This window comes from Somniosus microcephalus, chromosome 6, assembly GCF_052327205.1.
Source record: "Somniosus microcephalus isolate GS21.2 chromosome 6, FLI_Smic_1.0, whole genome shotgun sequence".
Lineage (NCBI taxonomy): Eukaryota > Metazoa > Chordata > Chondrichthyes > Squaliformes > Somniosidae > Somniosus > Somniosus microcephalus.
Window position 1 is genome coordinate 136,052,926 of NC_140992.1, and position 16,128 is coordinate 136,069,053.

Consider the following 16,128-nt stretch of genomic DNA (forward strand, 5'->3'; position numbering starts at 1 on the left):
TACCTATATTCAAGAAAGGGATAGATTATGTCCAGGGAATTATAGACCAGTCAGCTTAACATCGATGGTAGGAAACCTAATGGAATCCCTACTAAAATAGAAGAACATCAAGAAACCAGAAATATAATAAGGAATAGTCAGCATGGATTTCAAAAGGGAAAGTCTTGCTTGACCAACCTCAATGAATTTTTTGAAGAGGTAACAGAGAGAGTAGACAATGGTAATGCAGTAGATGTAGATTTTCAAAAGGCCTTCGATAAGGTACCCCATAATAGACTGATGAACAAGATCAGAGAATGCGGAGTCAGGGGACAAGTAGCAAAATAGATAGCTAGCTGGCTTCAAGACAGAAAGCAGAGAGTTGGAGTTAAGGGTAGCTATTCACAGTGGCAGAAGGTGGGTAATGGTAGTGGTGTTCCACAAGGATCAGTGCTGGGACCATTGCTGATCACAATTTATATTAATGATTTAGACATTGGAATCAAAAACACAATTTCTAAATTTGCGGATGACACCAAATTGGGGGGGAATAGTCAATACTGAGGAGGACTGCAACAAGTTACAGGAGGACATTAATAAACTTGCAGTATGGGCATATAATTGGCAAATGAAGTTCAACACATAAATGTGAAAAATTACATTTTGGTAGGAAGAATAGAGAGGTCACATTACTTGGAGGGTGCGAGTCTAGGTGGGGTAGATGAACAAAGGGATCTAGGAGTACAAATACACAAATCACTAAAAGTTGCGACACAGGTTAGCAAGGCCATAAAAAAAGCAAACCAGGCACTAGGGTTTATTTCTAGAGGGATAGAATTGAAAAGTAGGAAAGTTATGCTAAACCTGTATCGAACCTTGGTTAGACCACACTGCGTGCAGTTCTGGTCGCCATATTATAAAAAGGATATAGAGGCACTGGAGAGGGTGCAGAGAAGATTTACAAGGATGATACCAGAAATGTGAGACTATACATATTAGGAAAGGATAAACAGGCTGGGTCTCTTTTCTCTTGAAAAAAGAAGGCTGAGAGGTGACTTAATAGAGTTCTTTAAAATTATGAAAGGTTTTGGCAGAGTGGATACAGAGAGAAGGTTTCCACTTGTGGGGAAGAGCATAACTAGAGGCCATCAATATAAGATAGTCACCAAGAAATTCAGTAGGAAATTCAGAAGAAACTTCTTTACCCAAAGAGTGGTGAGAATGTGGAGCCCACTACCACAGGGAGTGATTGAAGTGAATAGTATAGATGCATTTAAGGGGAGGCTAGACAAGCATATGAGGGAAAAGGAAATAGAGGGTTATGCTGATAGATTTACATGAGGAAAGACGGGAGGAGGCTCGAGTGGAGCATAAACACTGGCATGGACTGGTTAGGCCAAATGGCCTGTTTCTGTGCCGTATATCCTCTGTAATCCCGCAAGCGGCCCACCCAATGGGGCAGCCCGCGAGCGGCCCACCCAATGGGGCAGCCCGCGAGCGGCCCACCCAATGGGGCAGCCCGCGAGCGGCCCACCCAATGGGGCAGCCCGCGAGCGGCCCACCCAATGGGGCAGCCCGCGAGCGGCCCACCCAATGGGGCAGCCCTCGAGCGGCCCACCCAATGGGGCAGCCCGCGAGCGGCCCACCCAATGGGGCAGCCCGCGAGCGGCCCACCCAATGGGGCAGCCCGCGAGCGGCCCACTTAAGAAGCTGTTGAAATAGGAGCTATGAAAGTGAGTGTAAGCAATCTGTTTCAGAAACCTAGATGCCCAGGTACACAAATCACTAAAAGTTAGTGGACAGGCACAGAAAGTAATCAAAAAGGCGAATGGAATATTGGCCTTTATCTTAAGGGGGCTGAAATACAAAAGGGAGGATGTTTTACTTGTGCAGAGCCTTGGTCAGCTCCCATTTGGAGTACTACGCTCAATACAGTTTTGGACACTGCACCTCAGGAAAGATGTATTGGCCTTGGAAAGGGTACAGCACATTCACCTAAATGATACCAGGGCTTATAGTGTTAAATTATGGGGACAAGTTGCATAAACTTGGCTTGTATTCCCTTGAGTTCAGAAGTCAAGGGTGATCTAATCAAGATATTTAAAATGATAAAGGGATTTGATACGGTAGATACAGAGAAACTTACTTCTGATGAGGGAATCCAGAATAAGAGCACAATCTTAAAATTAGAGCTGTGCCGTTCAGCAGTGAATTGAAGCATTTTTTCACAAAGGGTAGTGGAAACCTGGGATCCACTCCCCCCGCCCCCCTAAAAGGCTGTGGCTGCTGGGGGTCAGTTGGAGTTTTCAAGACCGATCAGTAGATTTTTGTTGGGTAAGGGTATCAGGGGATATGGAACAAAGGCGGGTAAATGGAGTTGAGGTACAGATCAGCCATGATTTAATTGAATGGTGAAACAGGCTCGAGGGGCTGAATGGCCTCCTCCTGTTCCTATGTTTTGAACTGTTGGAAAATACATCCTCTGTGCATAAATATTTCAATCCAGAGCATTGTGAAGCAATTCAAACCATGACTCAAGAATGTTGCTTAACAAGCCTGGTTTTGTACTCCCAGCCTTCCATTTTGCAAAATGGATAAACCCCCTCTACCTTAATGTTCCCCCTCCAAATTATTTTCTTTGGGGCTTCCTCCTTGTGAGACATCCACAGACCACCTGTGAGGAAGGGAATTCAAGGAAAGAGGGAAACTTGGACAATATGCTGGGAGAGTATATTGCAAGACCATTTCAACGGTCATCTAAAGTCTTTATGGTAGTTATAGGGCCCTAATCGGAGTGGAAGTTTTCTTCCGGATCTCACATAGACCATATCAAGTGGTTTTCATGGGGTTCTTCATGGTCACGTCCCAATGGATTACATCACCAAGGTGTTGACCTGGGTGTTCTTTTGCACCAGTCGCTGAAGGTAAGCATGCAGGTGCAGCAGGCGGTTAAGAAGGCAAATGGTATGTTGGCCTTCGTAGCAAGAGGGTTTGAGTACAGGAACAAGGATGTCTTGCTACAGTTGTACAGGGCCTTGGTGAAACCGCACCTTGATTATTGTGTGCAGTTTTGGTTGCCTTACCTGAGGAAGGACGTTCTTGCCATGGAAGGAGCGCAGCGAAGATTCACCAGGCTGATACCTGGGATGGCAGGAATGACGTATGAGGAGAGATTGTGTCGATTGGGCTTATACTCACTGGAGTTTAGAAGATTGAGAGGGGATCTCATTGAAACCTATAAAATTCTGTCAGGCCTGGACCGACTAGATGCAGGAAGGATGTTTCTGATGGCCGGGGAGTCCAGAACCAGGGGTCATAGTCTAAGGATAAGGGGTAAGCCATTTAGGACTGAAATGAGGAGGAATTTCTTCACCCAGAGAGTGGTGAACCTGTGGAATTCTCTGCCACAGAGGGCAGTGGAGGCCAGTTCATTAAATATATTCAAGAAAGAGTTGGATATATTTCTTAAGGCTAAAGGGATCAAGGGATATGGGGAGAAGGCAGGGGCAGGGTACTGAATTTGGATGATCAGCCATGATCTCATTGAATGGCGGAGCAGGCTCGAAGGGCCGAATGGCCTACTCCTGCTCCTATCTTCTATGTTTCTATGTAGGATGACGTGTAAATAATCAACATCTAATCCTAAAGTAGATCAAGCGTGTCAGGCCTCCTGAAATGCAGCGTAACTTTTATACAGTATGGCGGTTGCAGACTCGGCAGTTGAACTTCAGATCTTTTCCCCAGCAAAGATAATCCTCCACACAGGAGATGAACTCTGCACCACCCAACCAAGAGTCCAAGTGAACCAATCCATTCAGCTGATGAATTTACAAGCAAGGGTCTAATCGGGTTATGATGGCAAGCCACCCAGCCCATTGGCCTTCATTTGTTCACTAAAAGCGCACAAAGCTCCAGGCAGTTGCCATCAGATTAGGTCAGTTGCTGACTGTGGTTGAGAGCCAGATCAAACTGCCACAGTGTCGTGGTCTATACCCTGACTTGGCAGCAATACCCAACGCCTTTCAATGTATCTCGTGGCAGGTTGCACAGCTGCATTTAGCATCGCTGTAATAGGAGCTACAGCAGCTGTTGATGGAGCAAGTATTTTAGGGGGATGAGTATAGAAACTTGAAATCTGTAACAAAAACTAGCAGGAACAGCGTGTGGCCCCAGTTTGTCATATTCTAGAACCTTCCCTCAGATTTGAGCAACATGCACACCCAGAGGCTTCCATCGGCGATCTATCCATGAATCCAGGTCCCCGCATGCTTTGCATCAATGGTTTGCCAGACTTAATCCTTCCCACCTGCGATCTCGGGAAAGAACTGCTTGCAGGAAATGACAGCTGCATGAGCAAGCGTCACATGGGTTCAAGAAACTATCATTTCAGAAGTGAGCCTATAGGATTGGTTATCAGATCAGACCATGTCCAGGACTCTGTCATTTAATGCAACATGCTCAACCGAGACTGAAAAATTACTAGCCGCGGAAGCATTAGAAAGAGTCCACTCTAATCAGAAGAGCAGGATTCTACTCCAGGTATTTTGTAGAATCTCTAAAAGGGGGACTGCTCCCTGTACTAGATCACATTACAGGAACCGTACAAGATTCTCACGCTACCACAAAGAAAGAGTGTGAATAGGACTGCTTTAAGTGCCATTGATCTAAATATGCATCTTTCAGTAATCATCTGGAAATGCCACAGGCAATTTCTCTGCTTCAATTCCAACGGGGAGTGTAAAAATAGAAAGACTTGCATTTATATAGTGCCTTTCATGACCTCAGGACGCCCCAAAGCACTCTACAGCCACTTTTGAATTCTAGTCACTTTTTATAATGTAGGAAGGTTCCCTTCAACTTCTTATCAATACCCAGCATTCTCACAAAAGTATCTGTCTATGGTTGCCAGTGTATCACAGAATGCAGCCTCCATTTATATCTGTATTTCATCAGAACTTCAAACCCATCCAATTTTCCTGTATTCACTGTGCCTTGGCAATCTGATACACCTAGGTGCAGAGAACAGTAAAATCTAACCCATATTGTTTAAAACATTAACAATGTTGGGTAAAATGGACAATTTTTGGCAAATTACACAGTAACATGGTTTCCTACCACTTTGCCCTTGAACTTTATTGATTGGCAGTTCCTTATTCAGAGGCCTTTTGGATGGGAATATATAATACAGGCTTTTCACTATAATCTTCCATTCCGTCGAATTTTTAGTGCAGTTTCTGGAATTGGTACATGGACTTAATGGGCTGACGTAGGAATCTGATTGCCCACGCCATAATTTCAGAGGGTTAATTTTAACCCACCCTCCCAGCAAGAACAGGGCAGGTGTCAGTTAAAATGAAGCGCTCTGCCTTACCATCCCATTCCTGCTGGCCACCATTTTAACTGCTCCCTGCAGTTAAGTGGCTGAGGCACCTACCAGAAGTCAGGGGGAGCCTCATAAATTAATGAAAATCAGGGTCACTTCATTTAAATCAGGCACCCTTTAACCCGGGCCTGAACGGGGAAGCTGCTGCGGCCTGCCTGTCAGGTGAAGGCAGGTCGGCAGCGGTTGGGTGGGGGGAAGGGACCAAGGTAAGTGGGGCCAGGAGGAATGTCATGGCCTTCCCTACCCTGAATTCCCACAAGACCTTCCCGAAACTCCTCCCACAATTTATCTGCTTGACAACGAGTCAACGTGTTAGGACAACCCTTATCCTTTTACTTTTAATGCAGACTCGTGGGCTCAACAGACAGAATCATCTGATCAATACTTTTTATTGATCAAATCAATACAAACCCAACATACGCAGTACTTATTTGGTCGGTTCTAGTGTATACTCACAAGTAACTAACTCCTCGGGGATTCGCAACCTGATTCCTCTGACCACTCCTGGTAGCCCTGTGCAAAACTATTTAGAGTTCCTAAGGTTTACCAGTGTATCCCACCGTTTTATTGTATAATGCATACGGTTAAGATAGTGTTGGTATGCAAGGTTAAAACGTAAGTATGTTGGTTGTATAGGCGGGTAGTACAAGTACAGCTGGGATCATATGGACCACCTCCCGATCTCGCACACTGCAACTTTGTCTGTTTATTGTTCGCTGAACGTTTCACTCTCGAATGTTTCACAACGGTCAAGCTGGCCCTGCAAGTCTGCACTCTGTTATCACTTAGCACATGACTCACCCTCAAACCTCCATTCCTCCAGGACTCTTCATAGATAATGTGATGTCTGGCCACCACGTAAAAAAAAAAAATTCCTTTCTCACTTTCTTTCCCACATTTTCACAGCTTTCTCTGACTAGAGTTGGATTTGAGCAGGTTAACCCTATAATTACTGTACCTGTCCGTTAATATTCAACCTCACTACTATCTCACCTTGCTTACTATTACTAACAGCCAGTAGCTCCGGGCTGCCCGAACATGGTCTCCCACCCGCAGCCAGCTAGCTGCTGCTTTCTACTCGTTTGGGCATGCAGATGAGGCCTGGGAGTTAAAATCTTCCAGGACTCAAACTTAGGCCTGTGAGTGCGTTTTGCATTCACCCCACCTGAAACCCGCTGGGAGTTAAAATCAACCCTGGAGCAAAAGATTACTGCTTCCAAAGAACTTGCAGATTATTAGACTGTGTAAGAAATACTTCTGAAGAAGACATTTTAAACTCGTGGACTGATTCTACCTTTATTGTTTTCAAAGTGTTTGTACCATCAATAGCTTGCAATGTCTTTTTTGTGTAACATCTTATTTATAAAGAAATTTGACACTTAGTATTTGCCTGAACACAATTGTTGATAACTGCCTTTTGCCTTTTGGAATTGACAGAACATAATGAACATCCCATATGTTTCTGTTGCAATGACCTTTTTTTAAGGGATAATTATTAATATTGTGGCACACCATCCCACTCATTGCATAAGAATTAAGGGTGGTAGAGACCTTCACAGCCACTGGCAGAGCTGCCTATGACGGGGGTGGGCTTCAGGTCAGGTTCCAGCATGGGGCTTCCCTCGTGGGGTGCAGCTTCCGCAAACCCTGCTCCTAGATCGGCTGGAGATCAGTACACCTTGATCTGTACATTTTATAGTGGGGGTACAGGTGGGTGGGTGCCATTCGCCTGCTGTGGTTCCTTCTTGACCTGCTCCTCTTCCTCAGGCGATGGCCAATAGGAAACCCATAGTGACATCTATAGAATAGATGCCTAAGAGAGAAGGGTAGGATACAGAAATGGAAGCCCCACAGAGGTAGATACAAAGGTAGACACTGAAACAATAGTGGCAAAAAGACAATATGCAGAGAAAAACTGCTCAAAAAAAGGGTTTAGAACTCTTTAAATTACCTTTAAATTTATTACTGCCATTTCCATTGTGCCTAGTAATGCTGTACGCCTATTTTCGACGGGTGTGCTACATCCAGTGTTTCGGAGGTGGTGATTATTGAAAATGGGGCGTATTATGTCAGTAAGTCATTACCACCTGATTTAAAGGTGCCCAGTGTATTTGGGCAGCCACTTCAGGCTTCCAGCATCACCTCTGACAGAAAATACAATCGTCATTAAAAAACGGACAGGGATCCAACCTAACAGATCTTCACCTCTGCCCATGGTATTCAGAGGAAATTCCTGACTTCAGTCTGCTTACTGTGAGCACGTGTTAAAAGTGTTGGAATAAATCCTGAACCATAACCGTTATATTCTTAGTCAAAGGGTTGGATTTTGTCAGCCCCGAGGAGGTGGGTATGGAGGCAGGACTGCCGGTAAAGTTGCAGAATGTGGGGACGGCTGGCAAGCCTACCTCCGTGCCCTTTTGCCAGGAGGCGGGAAACCGTCCTGCCCCGGGTCCCGTCTCCTTGAGGCGGGAAAGGGATTAAATCCTGTTAACTGCCTGTTAACAGGCAGAAAAAAGGATTAGTCCCATTTCACCTTTCCAAGTGCAGGCTTCCCGACCTCTGAGAACCCCGCCGGGGTGGAGGAGCCGAGTAGGAGGTCTGCGGGGGTCGGAGGGGTCTGAAAGTGAGATGTAGAGGTGAGTGATGGGTGCAAGTGTGGAGGGATAAGTATGTAAGGTGAGTGTTAAGTGTTATAAAATGTTCACTTACCTTTGTTTCTGCCTACAGCCTTTAGCCGCTGTGGATCCGGAGTCCCGACATCTTCGTTGTAGCTTTCACAGACTGGCTGTTGGATCCTCCAAACTAACAGCCAGGTGATTTCTGCGAAGTTGAAAGGTTTGATGAGTCCTGAACACAAGGACTCATCAAACTACACAGAATGTCAGTGTTTGACAGCTTCACAGAGCTGTCAAACGCTGACATTTCTTCTTTCAAGAAACCTTGACAGATGGCACATCAGACGTTGACGTGCTCTGTCAGCGACTTCCCCCTAATTGGTCTGCTGAGCCCGCTGGGCGGGCTTAACAAGGTCAATCAAGGGAAAATCCCGCTGGTTGGCCAGAGGCTGATGGAGGCGGGACTGAGACCCGGCAAGCAGCAGTCCCGCCTCCAACAAGTCTCCATTGAGAAAATCCAGCCCAAAGGTGTTACTTCTGTCTACACACCAGTTCCACACAATCAGTTGAACCTGCTCAGCTAATGGTCCCGATGAGACTACTCTCCCAACAAAGTTCGCCATGGACCTCATAGGGCAATCCCTAGGACAGAGTACTGCAGGGAAATCTCTTGCAGTAGCCTCTCCTGTAATTCACAGTGGTACAAGGATCTCTGTTGCAGCTATTTCAGACTTTAATGACCATTTGCATTTAGTAATTCAAGCGATTAGCTGTTAGCCCCATTTTATGTGTGGGTTTTTGCCAATTAGGTAATCGCTGGTTCCTAGTGTTTTAATCCTTTCAAACATGTGAGTTTTTAAGATTTTTGCATGGGAAATTGCACTGTTTGCATTACTTTCAAGCTCGCATTATTTTCAAGCTTGCAGTGTTGGGGAACTCCAAGCCCTACTGTAGACCAACCATGTCTGATTTGGCATTCTGACACGATGGTCCTGAGATCTTCCCAGAATTTTTACGTAGGGTCACTTCTCGGTTTCATTTGGGTCAAGAAATTGTTCCATCATTGCATCTGCTGGCACATGTCCGAACTAGAACTTTGTTTCCACCATGTAGATACTCACAGGCCCCCACATTAAGATGTCTCTGGACAGAGGTTTAGGAAGTCTCGGTAGTTATTTATTTGCTATAGCACCTGCTATTAGGCCTCAGGCCTCATTTAAATGAGACAGGTGAGCTGCAGGCACCAGCTGGGTTTCCCCAGGCAGCTCGCCAGCAAAGATGCTTGGAATTTCAGGCCGCTGTGTGGCTGGCAGCGGCCACTAGTAAGCGCTTAAAGGGGAAGGAAAGGCAATCGGGAGCGGGGAGACCTGGAGGGTGGGCAGACCAAGAGTGGGTTGGCTACAATCTGTGGGACTGCAGTGGAGATGGGAGGAGCATAAATGTTGGCATGGACTGGTTGGGCCGAATGGCCTGTTTCTGTGCTGTACATCCTATGTAAACCTCCCCGCTCCACATTCAGGTAAGTATTTTTTTAAATCTTAAACTTTCTGGTGACGGGCTGCAGCGGTCCCGTTAAGGACCCCTGGTTAGGCCGCATGTGGATCTGGTTTTCCTGAACACAGCCGGCCACAGGGCAGCACAGTGTTGCAGTGTGCGCCTCAAACAGGCGTTAGGTCCCCTATTTGCATATACAAAGGTCTAACACCAGTTTCAGGCACGGGCTCTGGATGCCTATTTTTCTGCCTACAGCAGTATGGCAGGCGGCACACTTCCTGCCTGCCATATTGGAGACTTAGGCGCCTGTTTAGTGCCTGAAAACAGGCGCGGCGAGTTTCTGGGGCTAGGTTTGTACGGAAGTATGAGCTGGTTGTAATGTCTGTATTTATTCTTGTGATCTTTATTAACGTCAGTATCACGGAACTCTGAAGGGCAGCCTGTGAAATAAAAGCATTGTTTCTGGATTGTAGGGGATATTACAGTAAATGCTATGAAATGATCGAGACAGAGAAAACACTTTTACAAAGTACCTGAAACTGTGACATCCTGTTATAAGAAGGTTTGTACTGGAAAGATTACTCCCATTGCAGTCAATAGTCTGGATAGGTCTTTATACAAATGGAAGAAACAGTCACAGTAACAAGCCTACAACCAGTGTACCTCTATAAACACCAGAATAGTAGAATAGCTTTTTTCCTAAAGCTGTACAAAAATCTTAAACTGCGTCTAAATTGACAACAGAGCAACAGAATCTGGTAATTATAAAACCAGGCCTTGGCAGGAGAAAGGATCTTCCCAAAAAATCCACCAACTGTTTGCTAATATCAGGGTTACTGTTCTCTCTTACATTTTAAACTAGTATTTTCCATCTTGCCATCTAGAAATTCAATGTTGTGCAGCTAGTTTGTAGAATCAAAGATGGAGCAATAACAGCTTAAATTTTTTTTTTTTTTTTAAACTGCACCACATTCATGTTCATTCTTAATCCTCCAAACTGGCTGCCCTTGTAGATAGGAATGTTTCACTTGCAAGCAAGCTGAGCCTGCTCCTTTAAATGATTATTATCTGACAGATCATACTTTTCTCATCTAGAAATCGAGACCATTAGGAGAAAAGAGTCAGTAGAAGTTTGATTGTCACAGTTTCCGCTGTATGTTTAGCTACACGTTCCCCCGTTCAGCTGAAGACTCAAAGGATTCATTCATATTCCAGTCCGCCAAGTTCGGAATTTGCTTGCAATTGCAACTGTGAATTCAGGCATGCATAGAATTCTGTCTCGTATTAGAAAAAGAGCAGTTAATGGTGGCCACATCTTTCCAGGTGGAGTCATCGCTCCCGTAGGAGGAAAAAGAAGACCGCTTTGAGGAAGTGTCCACAGGTACAGACGGCAGATACGAGCCAATGATCATGGATGCTGGGTTCATTGTTAACCACAGACTTTGTAATGTCAGCCTAGGGTCAGAACAGATGAGAATTATTAAACACCACCTGACTGGGGACAGAGTTTAGGACTCAAGCTGCAGAATTCTATTTCAAAATATTTTATTCTCTGTCATGTTACTCAGGCTTGAAGTAAAAAGACACCATTTTGCTTAAGCATCAGATAACAACAGCACCATTTAAATAGCAAGTTATAGAATAAGCTCAGGATGAGTAGAAGGAATTGCATATGCTTACACATGTACTGAGCTCTACACTATAGTTATGTGTTAACACTGAACAACAACTTGCATTTCTATAGCGACATTAACGTAGTAAACCGTCCCAAGGCGCTTCACAGGAGCGATCATCAAACAAAATTTGACCGAGCCACATAAGGAGATATTAGGACAAGTGACCAAAAGCTTGGTCAAAGAGGTAGGTTTTAAGGAGTGTCTTAAAGGAGGAGAGAAGTAGAGATTTAGGGAGGGAATGCCAGAGCTTAGGGCCTAGGCAGCTGAAAGGAGAGGCAAGGCCATGGGGGATTTAAAAACAAGGATGAGAATTTTTAAATCGAGGCGTTGCCGGACTGGGAGCCAATGTAAGTCAGCGAGCACGCTGGGTGAATGGGACTTGGTGCGAATTAGGATATGGGCAGCAGTTTTGGATGATCTCAAGTTTACAGAGGTGCTGTTGTGTATGTACCTTTAAGAGAAGAACTGATTCTATACTGCAGTACCGGCAGTGACCACCCCTGTATATAAAGCCATAGCAGGCTTCTGTACATCAGTCTTAAGTTACCCTCTGTTCAGCTGCAAGCACGAGCAGAGGGAGCAGCCAGACTTTGGAGAGTGGATTAAAGTGGTGGTCCCCTGACCAGGAAGAGGAGGAGAACGTTGGACCACCACCACCAACTCCACCATCATTACATCAACTGAGGTGCCTGGAGAGAGAGGACAGAGGAGGAGAAGGAGAAAGGAGGCCTACATCAACATCAACCAGGGGAGAGGCCTTTCTATCACTGCCTCCCCAAATTGGCCTGCACTTCAGGAGAGGGAGAGAGGGGAGAGAAACCAACTGCTTGAAAGGAGGGAAGAAAACTTCATCCGGAACATCTACAGGTGGGTGTTATTTGGGGCACTCTCCTAAGACTTTGTATTTTAGGTGGGGGGAGAAAAGAAGAAGCAAGGCCGGATCATCAAGGGGTGTAGTGTGTGTGCTCTTGTTAAAAGCTAGGCCACACACACCACTAATTAGCATCCCTTCTATTGCCTGCCCTGGGAGAGCTTGGAGCTGCCCAAGATGAAGTCCTTAATTTAATTTAATTACATCGTTAAGACCTGTTGCAGGACTAAGCCTGGGCTTCTCCAGCTTTTCCAGGTGAAGACGTCTTCTCCCCCTGCCAGAAGACCACCATCACCAAAGACTTTTTCCATCGGAGAGTGCAACCCTGCCTACACCCACCCACCATCCTGAGTGGCAACACTGCCCTTTGCGGCCTCCCTCCTTCCCACCCCCCCACCTCTCTCTCTCTCTTTGTCTCTGCCTGTCTTTCTAAGGCACCTTAGTTTCATCTATTTTATTAATTGCCAATTGAGCAGAGGGGCGAGGGCTCCTCTCCCAATTTAAATCAATAAGGAGAGAGATGTGTCCTCATTTTAATCAGCTCCCTCTGCTCAATAGAGGACAAAAAAATATATATACACCGAGGCCATTAACACCTTCAGGCCTGTGACTTGGGGTGAGTGTAGCCCTTAAAAAAAGCACCCCAGAATGGCGACTGCATCTTCGCCGGTGGCGGGGCCAGCCGGGTCCTATGCGAGAGTGGTAGCCACAACCACAGCTGCTCCCGCTGTTCCTGCTGCCCCGTCACCTTTTCGATTAATAACAAAAAAGCTTGGGGTGAAGAGCTACACTCACCCCACCATGACCATCGAGGCCTGCGTCAAGGCCATGGCTGGGGTTGTCGGCCCCTCAGCCATCGTCGTGGCCTCAAAAATGTATGGGAAGGCTGTGTTCTTCCTGGGGTCGGAGCGGGCGGTGTCCCTGGCTGTCGCCAAGGGGCTCACCGTGGGCGGGACCTTCCTGCCGGTGGATCCTCTCGAGGCCACCGCGCAGAGGATCATTATTTCCAACGTCCCGCCCTATGTTCCTGGTGAGCTCCTCCTTCCCCATTTGCGACAACTTGGGGAGGTGAGGTCGGGGATCACGCCCATCCCGCTCGGCTTCCGGGAGGCCAGCCTTCGCCACGTCTTCTCCTTCCGGCGCCAGCTGTTTATCCAGCTGGCGCGGGAGGAGGACACTGAAGGGGCGTTCGTCGTCCTCCACGAGGGGACCGCCTACCGCGCCTTTTGGACGTCGGACGGTGTGAGGTGCCATGCCTGCAGGGAGGTGGGGCACATCAGGAGGAACTGCCCTGCCTCCAAGGCCGCCGGATCATCTCGTGCGGCCGAGGCTGGCGCCGCCGCCCTTCCCCCCGGATCTGCCCGCGCGTCAAGTACGTCTGATGCGCGGTTGACGTCGGGGGCCGATGCCACCAAGGCCTCCGGCGGGGGGGAGGGAGCGTGTCCGGCCGGAAAGAAGGCGCGGGGAAAAAAGAAGCACCTTAGGGCAGGTCCCCCCGTGGATGGTGAGCCCTTGCCCCTTGAGCCCCTTACACCCGCGCTCCTCGCGGAGTTGATCAGGGCAGATGTGAGCGGGAGGGGCCCCGTGCCCGAGCCTGTGGCCGCAACCGCCGCAGCGGTAATGCCAATACCTGCGGCCGGGCTCGGGCCCGAGGAACCCGACAAACCTGCTCCGCCGGAGGGAGTCGAGGAGGAGGCCTTTGCAGTCATGGAGGTCTCCCTCGCTCCCTCCGTGCTAAAAAGAAGGCGCGACCCCCTGGATGAGGAGGAGGACCGGGAGGAGGAAGGTCCCTCCGAGCAGGGGGAGTCGTCGCCCGCCGCGGGTACTGCGCCCCCCCGCCCCCCCAGCGCTGTCGTCATCACCAGCGATCGGCAGGGGTCGCCTGTCCCTCGGGAGGCTGAGGCAGATGTGTCTGTCCAGCACGTCACTCCCGGGGATGGGGATGAGACCCTGCCCGTGGGGGGGGTTGCGGAACAACCCGCGGCAGTAATTGAAGTTGACCTTTTATCGGTGTCGTTACCCCTCGCCGGGTCGGGCAGCCTGGGGGCTGGGTCGGGCGAGCTCGAGGATAATGAGCTCGCCCAATGCGACCCGGACGTCTCCCAGGGGATGCTCGTCCTGGTAGAGCTTTTAATTCAAAACCCCCCGTCCGCTGGGTCGGAGGTTGGTGGCGGGGAGGAGGATGGCCCCCTGGCTGCGTCTCTGATGCCGGACGTACTGGAGGAGCTGGAAATTGTTCTCTCCCCGGTTTCTCCGGTCGTTCCGGCGTCTGAGGCGGAGGGGAGCTCTGAACCGCCGCCGTCTTCTGGCCCGGCACCCCTAGAGGAGCCCAGGGAGAAATCCTCTGCCGCCGATCCTGGGGGTGGGATCCGGGCGGAGGCGGGGCTGGCTGGCGCGGCCGAGTCGTTCGCTTCGCACTGCGCGGCGGACGGGTCGGCCGCTGGTGACGACCCCCTGGAGGAGGATGGGGACTCGGTGATGGGCACGGAGGACGATTCGGACTCCAGCGCCGACGTGGCGATGGATGACCTCGTGCCCCTTGCCGAGTCTCCCCTCATTTCCGTAAGGGAACTCCGGGATTTTATGGCCACGTGCCTGGGTCAGCGCAATAAGGTCCGGCTGGCCCTCGACAGGTGGTCGGAGCTGGCGCTGCTCATCGATTCCGTCCGCGCCGCCGTTAAGATCTTGGGCGCGGACGAGGGTGTGAACCCGCTCGAGCTGCGTCGGCTCACAACGTTTCTCACTGGGCTGCTGAGGAAGTGCCGGCGGACCAGCGGCTGCGCTTCCTCGCCCCGTTAGGTGTAGGTAGAGGTTGCACTATGCTTCTGACATGAAGATAACCATAGCCAGCCTCAACATCAACGGCAGCAGGGAGGCGCGCCGCAGATTCAATAACTTCTCGGTCCTTCGGGACGGGAAGTATGCGGTGTGCTTCCTGCAAGAAACCCACACCGTTCCGGGAGACAAAGCCACGTGGCTCCTGGAGTGGCAAGGAGGGGTCAGCATGAGTCACCTCTCCAACAATTCCAGCGGGGTGGCTATCTTGCTGGCCCCGCATTTTCAGCCGGAGATCTTGGGGGTCAAGGAGCACGTGCCGGGCCGCTTGCTCCATGTCACTGTTCGCCTGGGGGGCGTGCCGCTCCATCTAGTGAACGTGTACGCCCCTCAGACCAGTGCGCAGCAAGTGCGCTTCTTCGAAGAAGTGTCCGCTCTCTTGGGCTCCATCGACGTGGGCGAGTGCGTCATCCTCGGGGGGGGATTTTAACTGCACCCTCGAGGCGAGGGACCGTTCGGGTCCCCCGCGAAGCCCGGCGGCGATGGAGAAGTTGAGGGACCTGGTTGGGTCCTTCGACTTGGTGGACGTCTGGCGAAATCTCCACCCCGACTCCAGCGCCTTCACTAGCGTGAGGTCTGGGGGAGGAAGGTCCAGAATCGACCGCCTCTACATTTCCCGGGCGTTCGTCTCCTGCGTTCCGGCAGCTTCCATGCGGCCGGTGCCGTGCACGGACCACCACCTGGTGTGGGCGGAGCTCGCTCCGCTGCGCGCGCGGGGGGGGTCCGTGTACTGGCATTTTAACAACCTGCTGCTGGAGGACGCACGGTTCCGGGATTCGTTTCGTCGATTCTGGGCCGACTGGAGAAGGAAGCAGGGGGGCTTCCCCTCCTTGAGGCTATGGTGGGATGTGGGCAAGGCTCACATCCGTCTCTTCTGTCAGGAGTACGCGAAGGGGTCGACCAAGAGGCGGAAGGCCCGGGTCGGGCGGTTGGAGAAGGAGGTGCTCGACCTGGAGTCCCGTCTCGGTCAGGTCGTCGAGGACCCGGCCCTGCGGAAGGTGTACGAAGAGAAGAAGGGCGCGCTGAAGGACCTGCAGCTCGTCGGGTCCCGAGGCGCGTACGTGAGGTCGCGGATCCAGCTCCTGCGGGACCTGGACCGCGGCTCCCCCTTCTTCTGCTCACTGGAAAAAAGACGGGGGGTCCGTAAGCAGCTCTTGGGGCTGCTGGCCGACGACGGATCTCTGGTCTCGGATCCGGAGGGAATCAGCGCGGAGACCCGCGCCTATTACGGGGCTCTGTTCTCTCCGGATCCGTCCAGCGAGGATGCGCGCAGAG

At 49.7% G+C, this 16,128-nt stretch overlaps 1 protein-coding gene across 1 annotated transcript in view; it reads right to left on the minus strand.

Moving 5' to 3' along the window:
* Positions 1-10,068: 10,068 nt before the first annotated feature.
* The window catches only part of LOC147116105 (bcl-2-related ovarian killer protein-like), a 115,289-nt gene continuing 109,229 nt past the window's right edge, over positions 10,069-16,128 (minus strand). Inside the window, exon 5 of the mRNA XM_085990839.1 lies at positions 10,069-10,926. Coding sequence (XP_085846965.1) covers positions 10,801-10,926 — 126 coding nt within the window. The 3' untranslated portion in view covers positions 10,069-10,800. The remainder of the gene's footprint in view (positions 10,927-16,128) is intronic.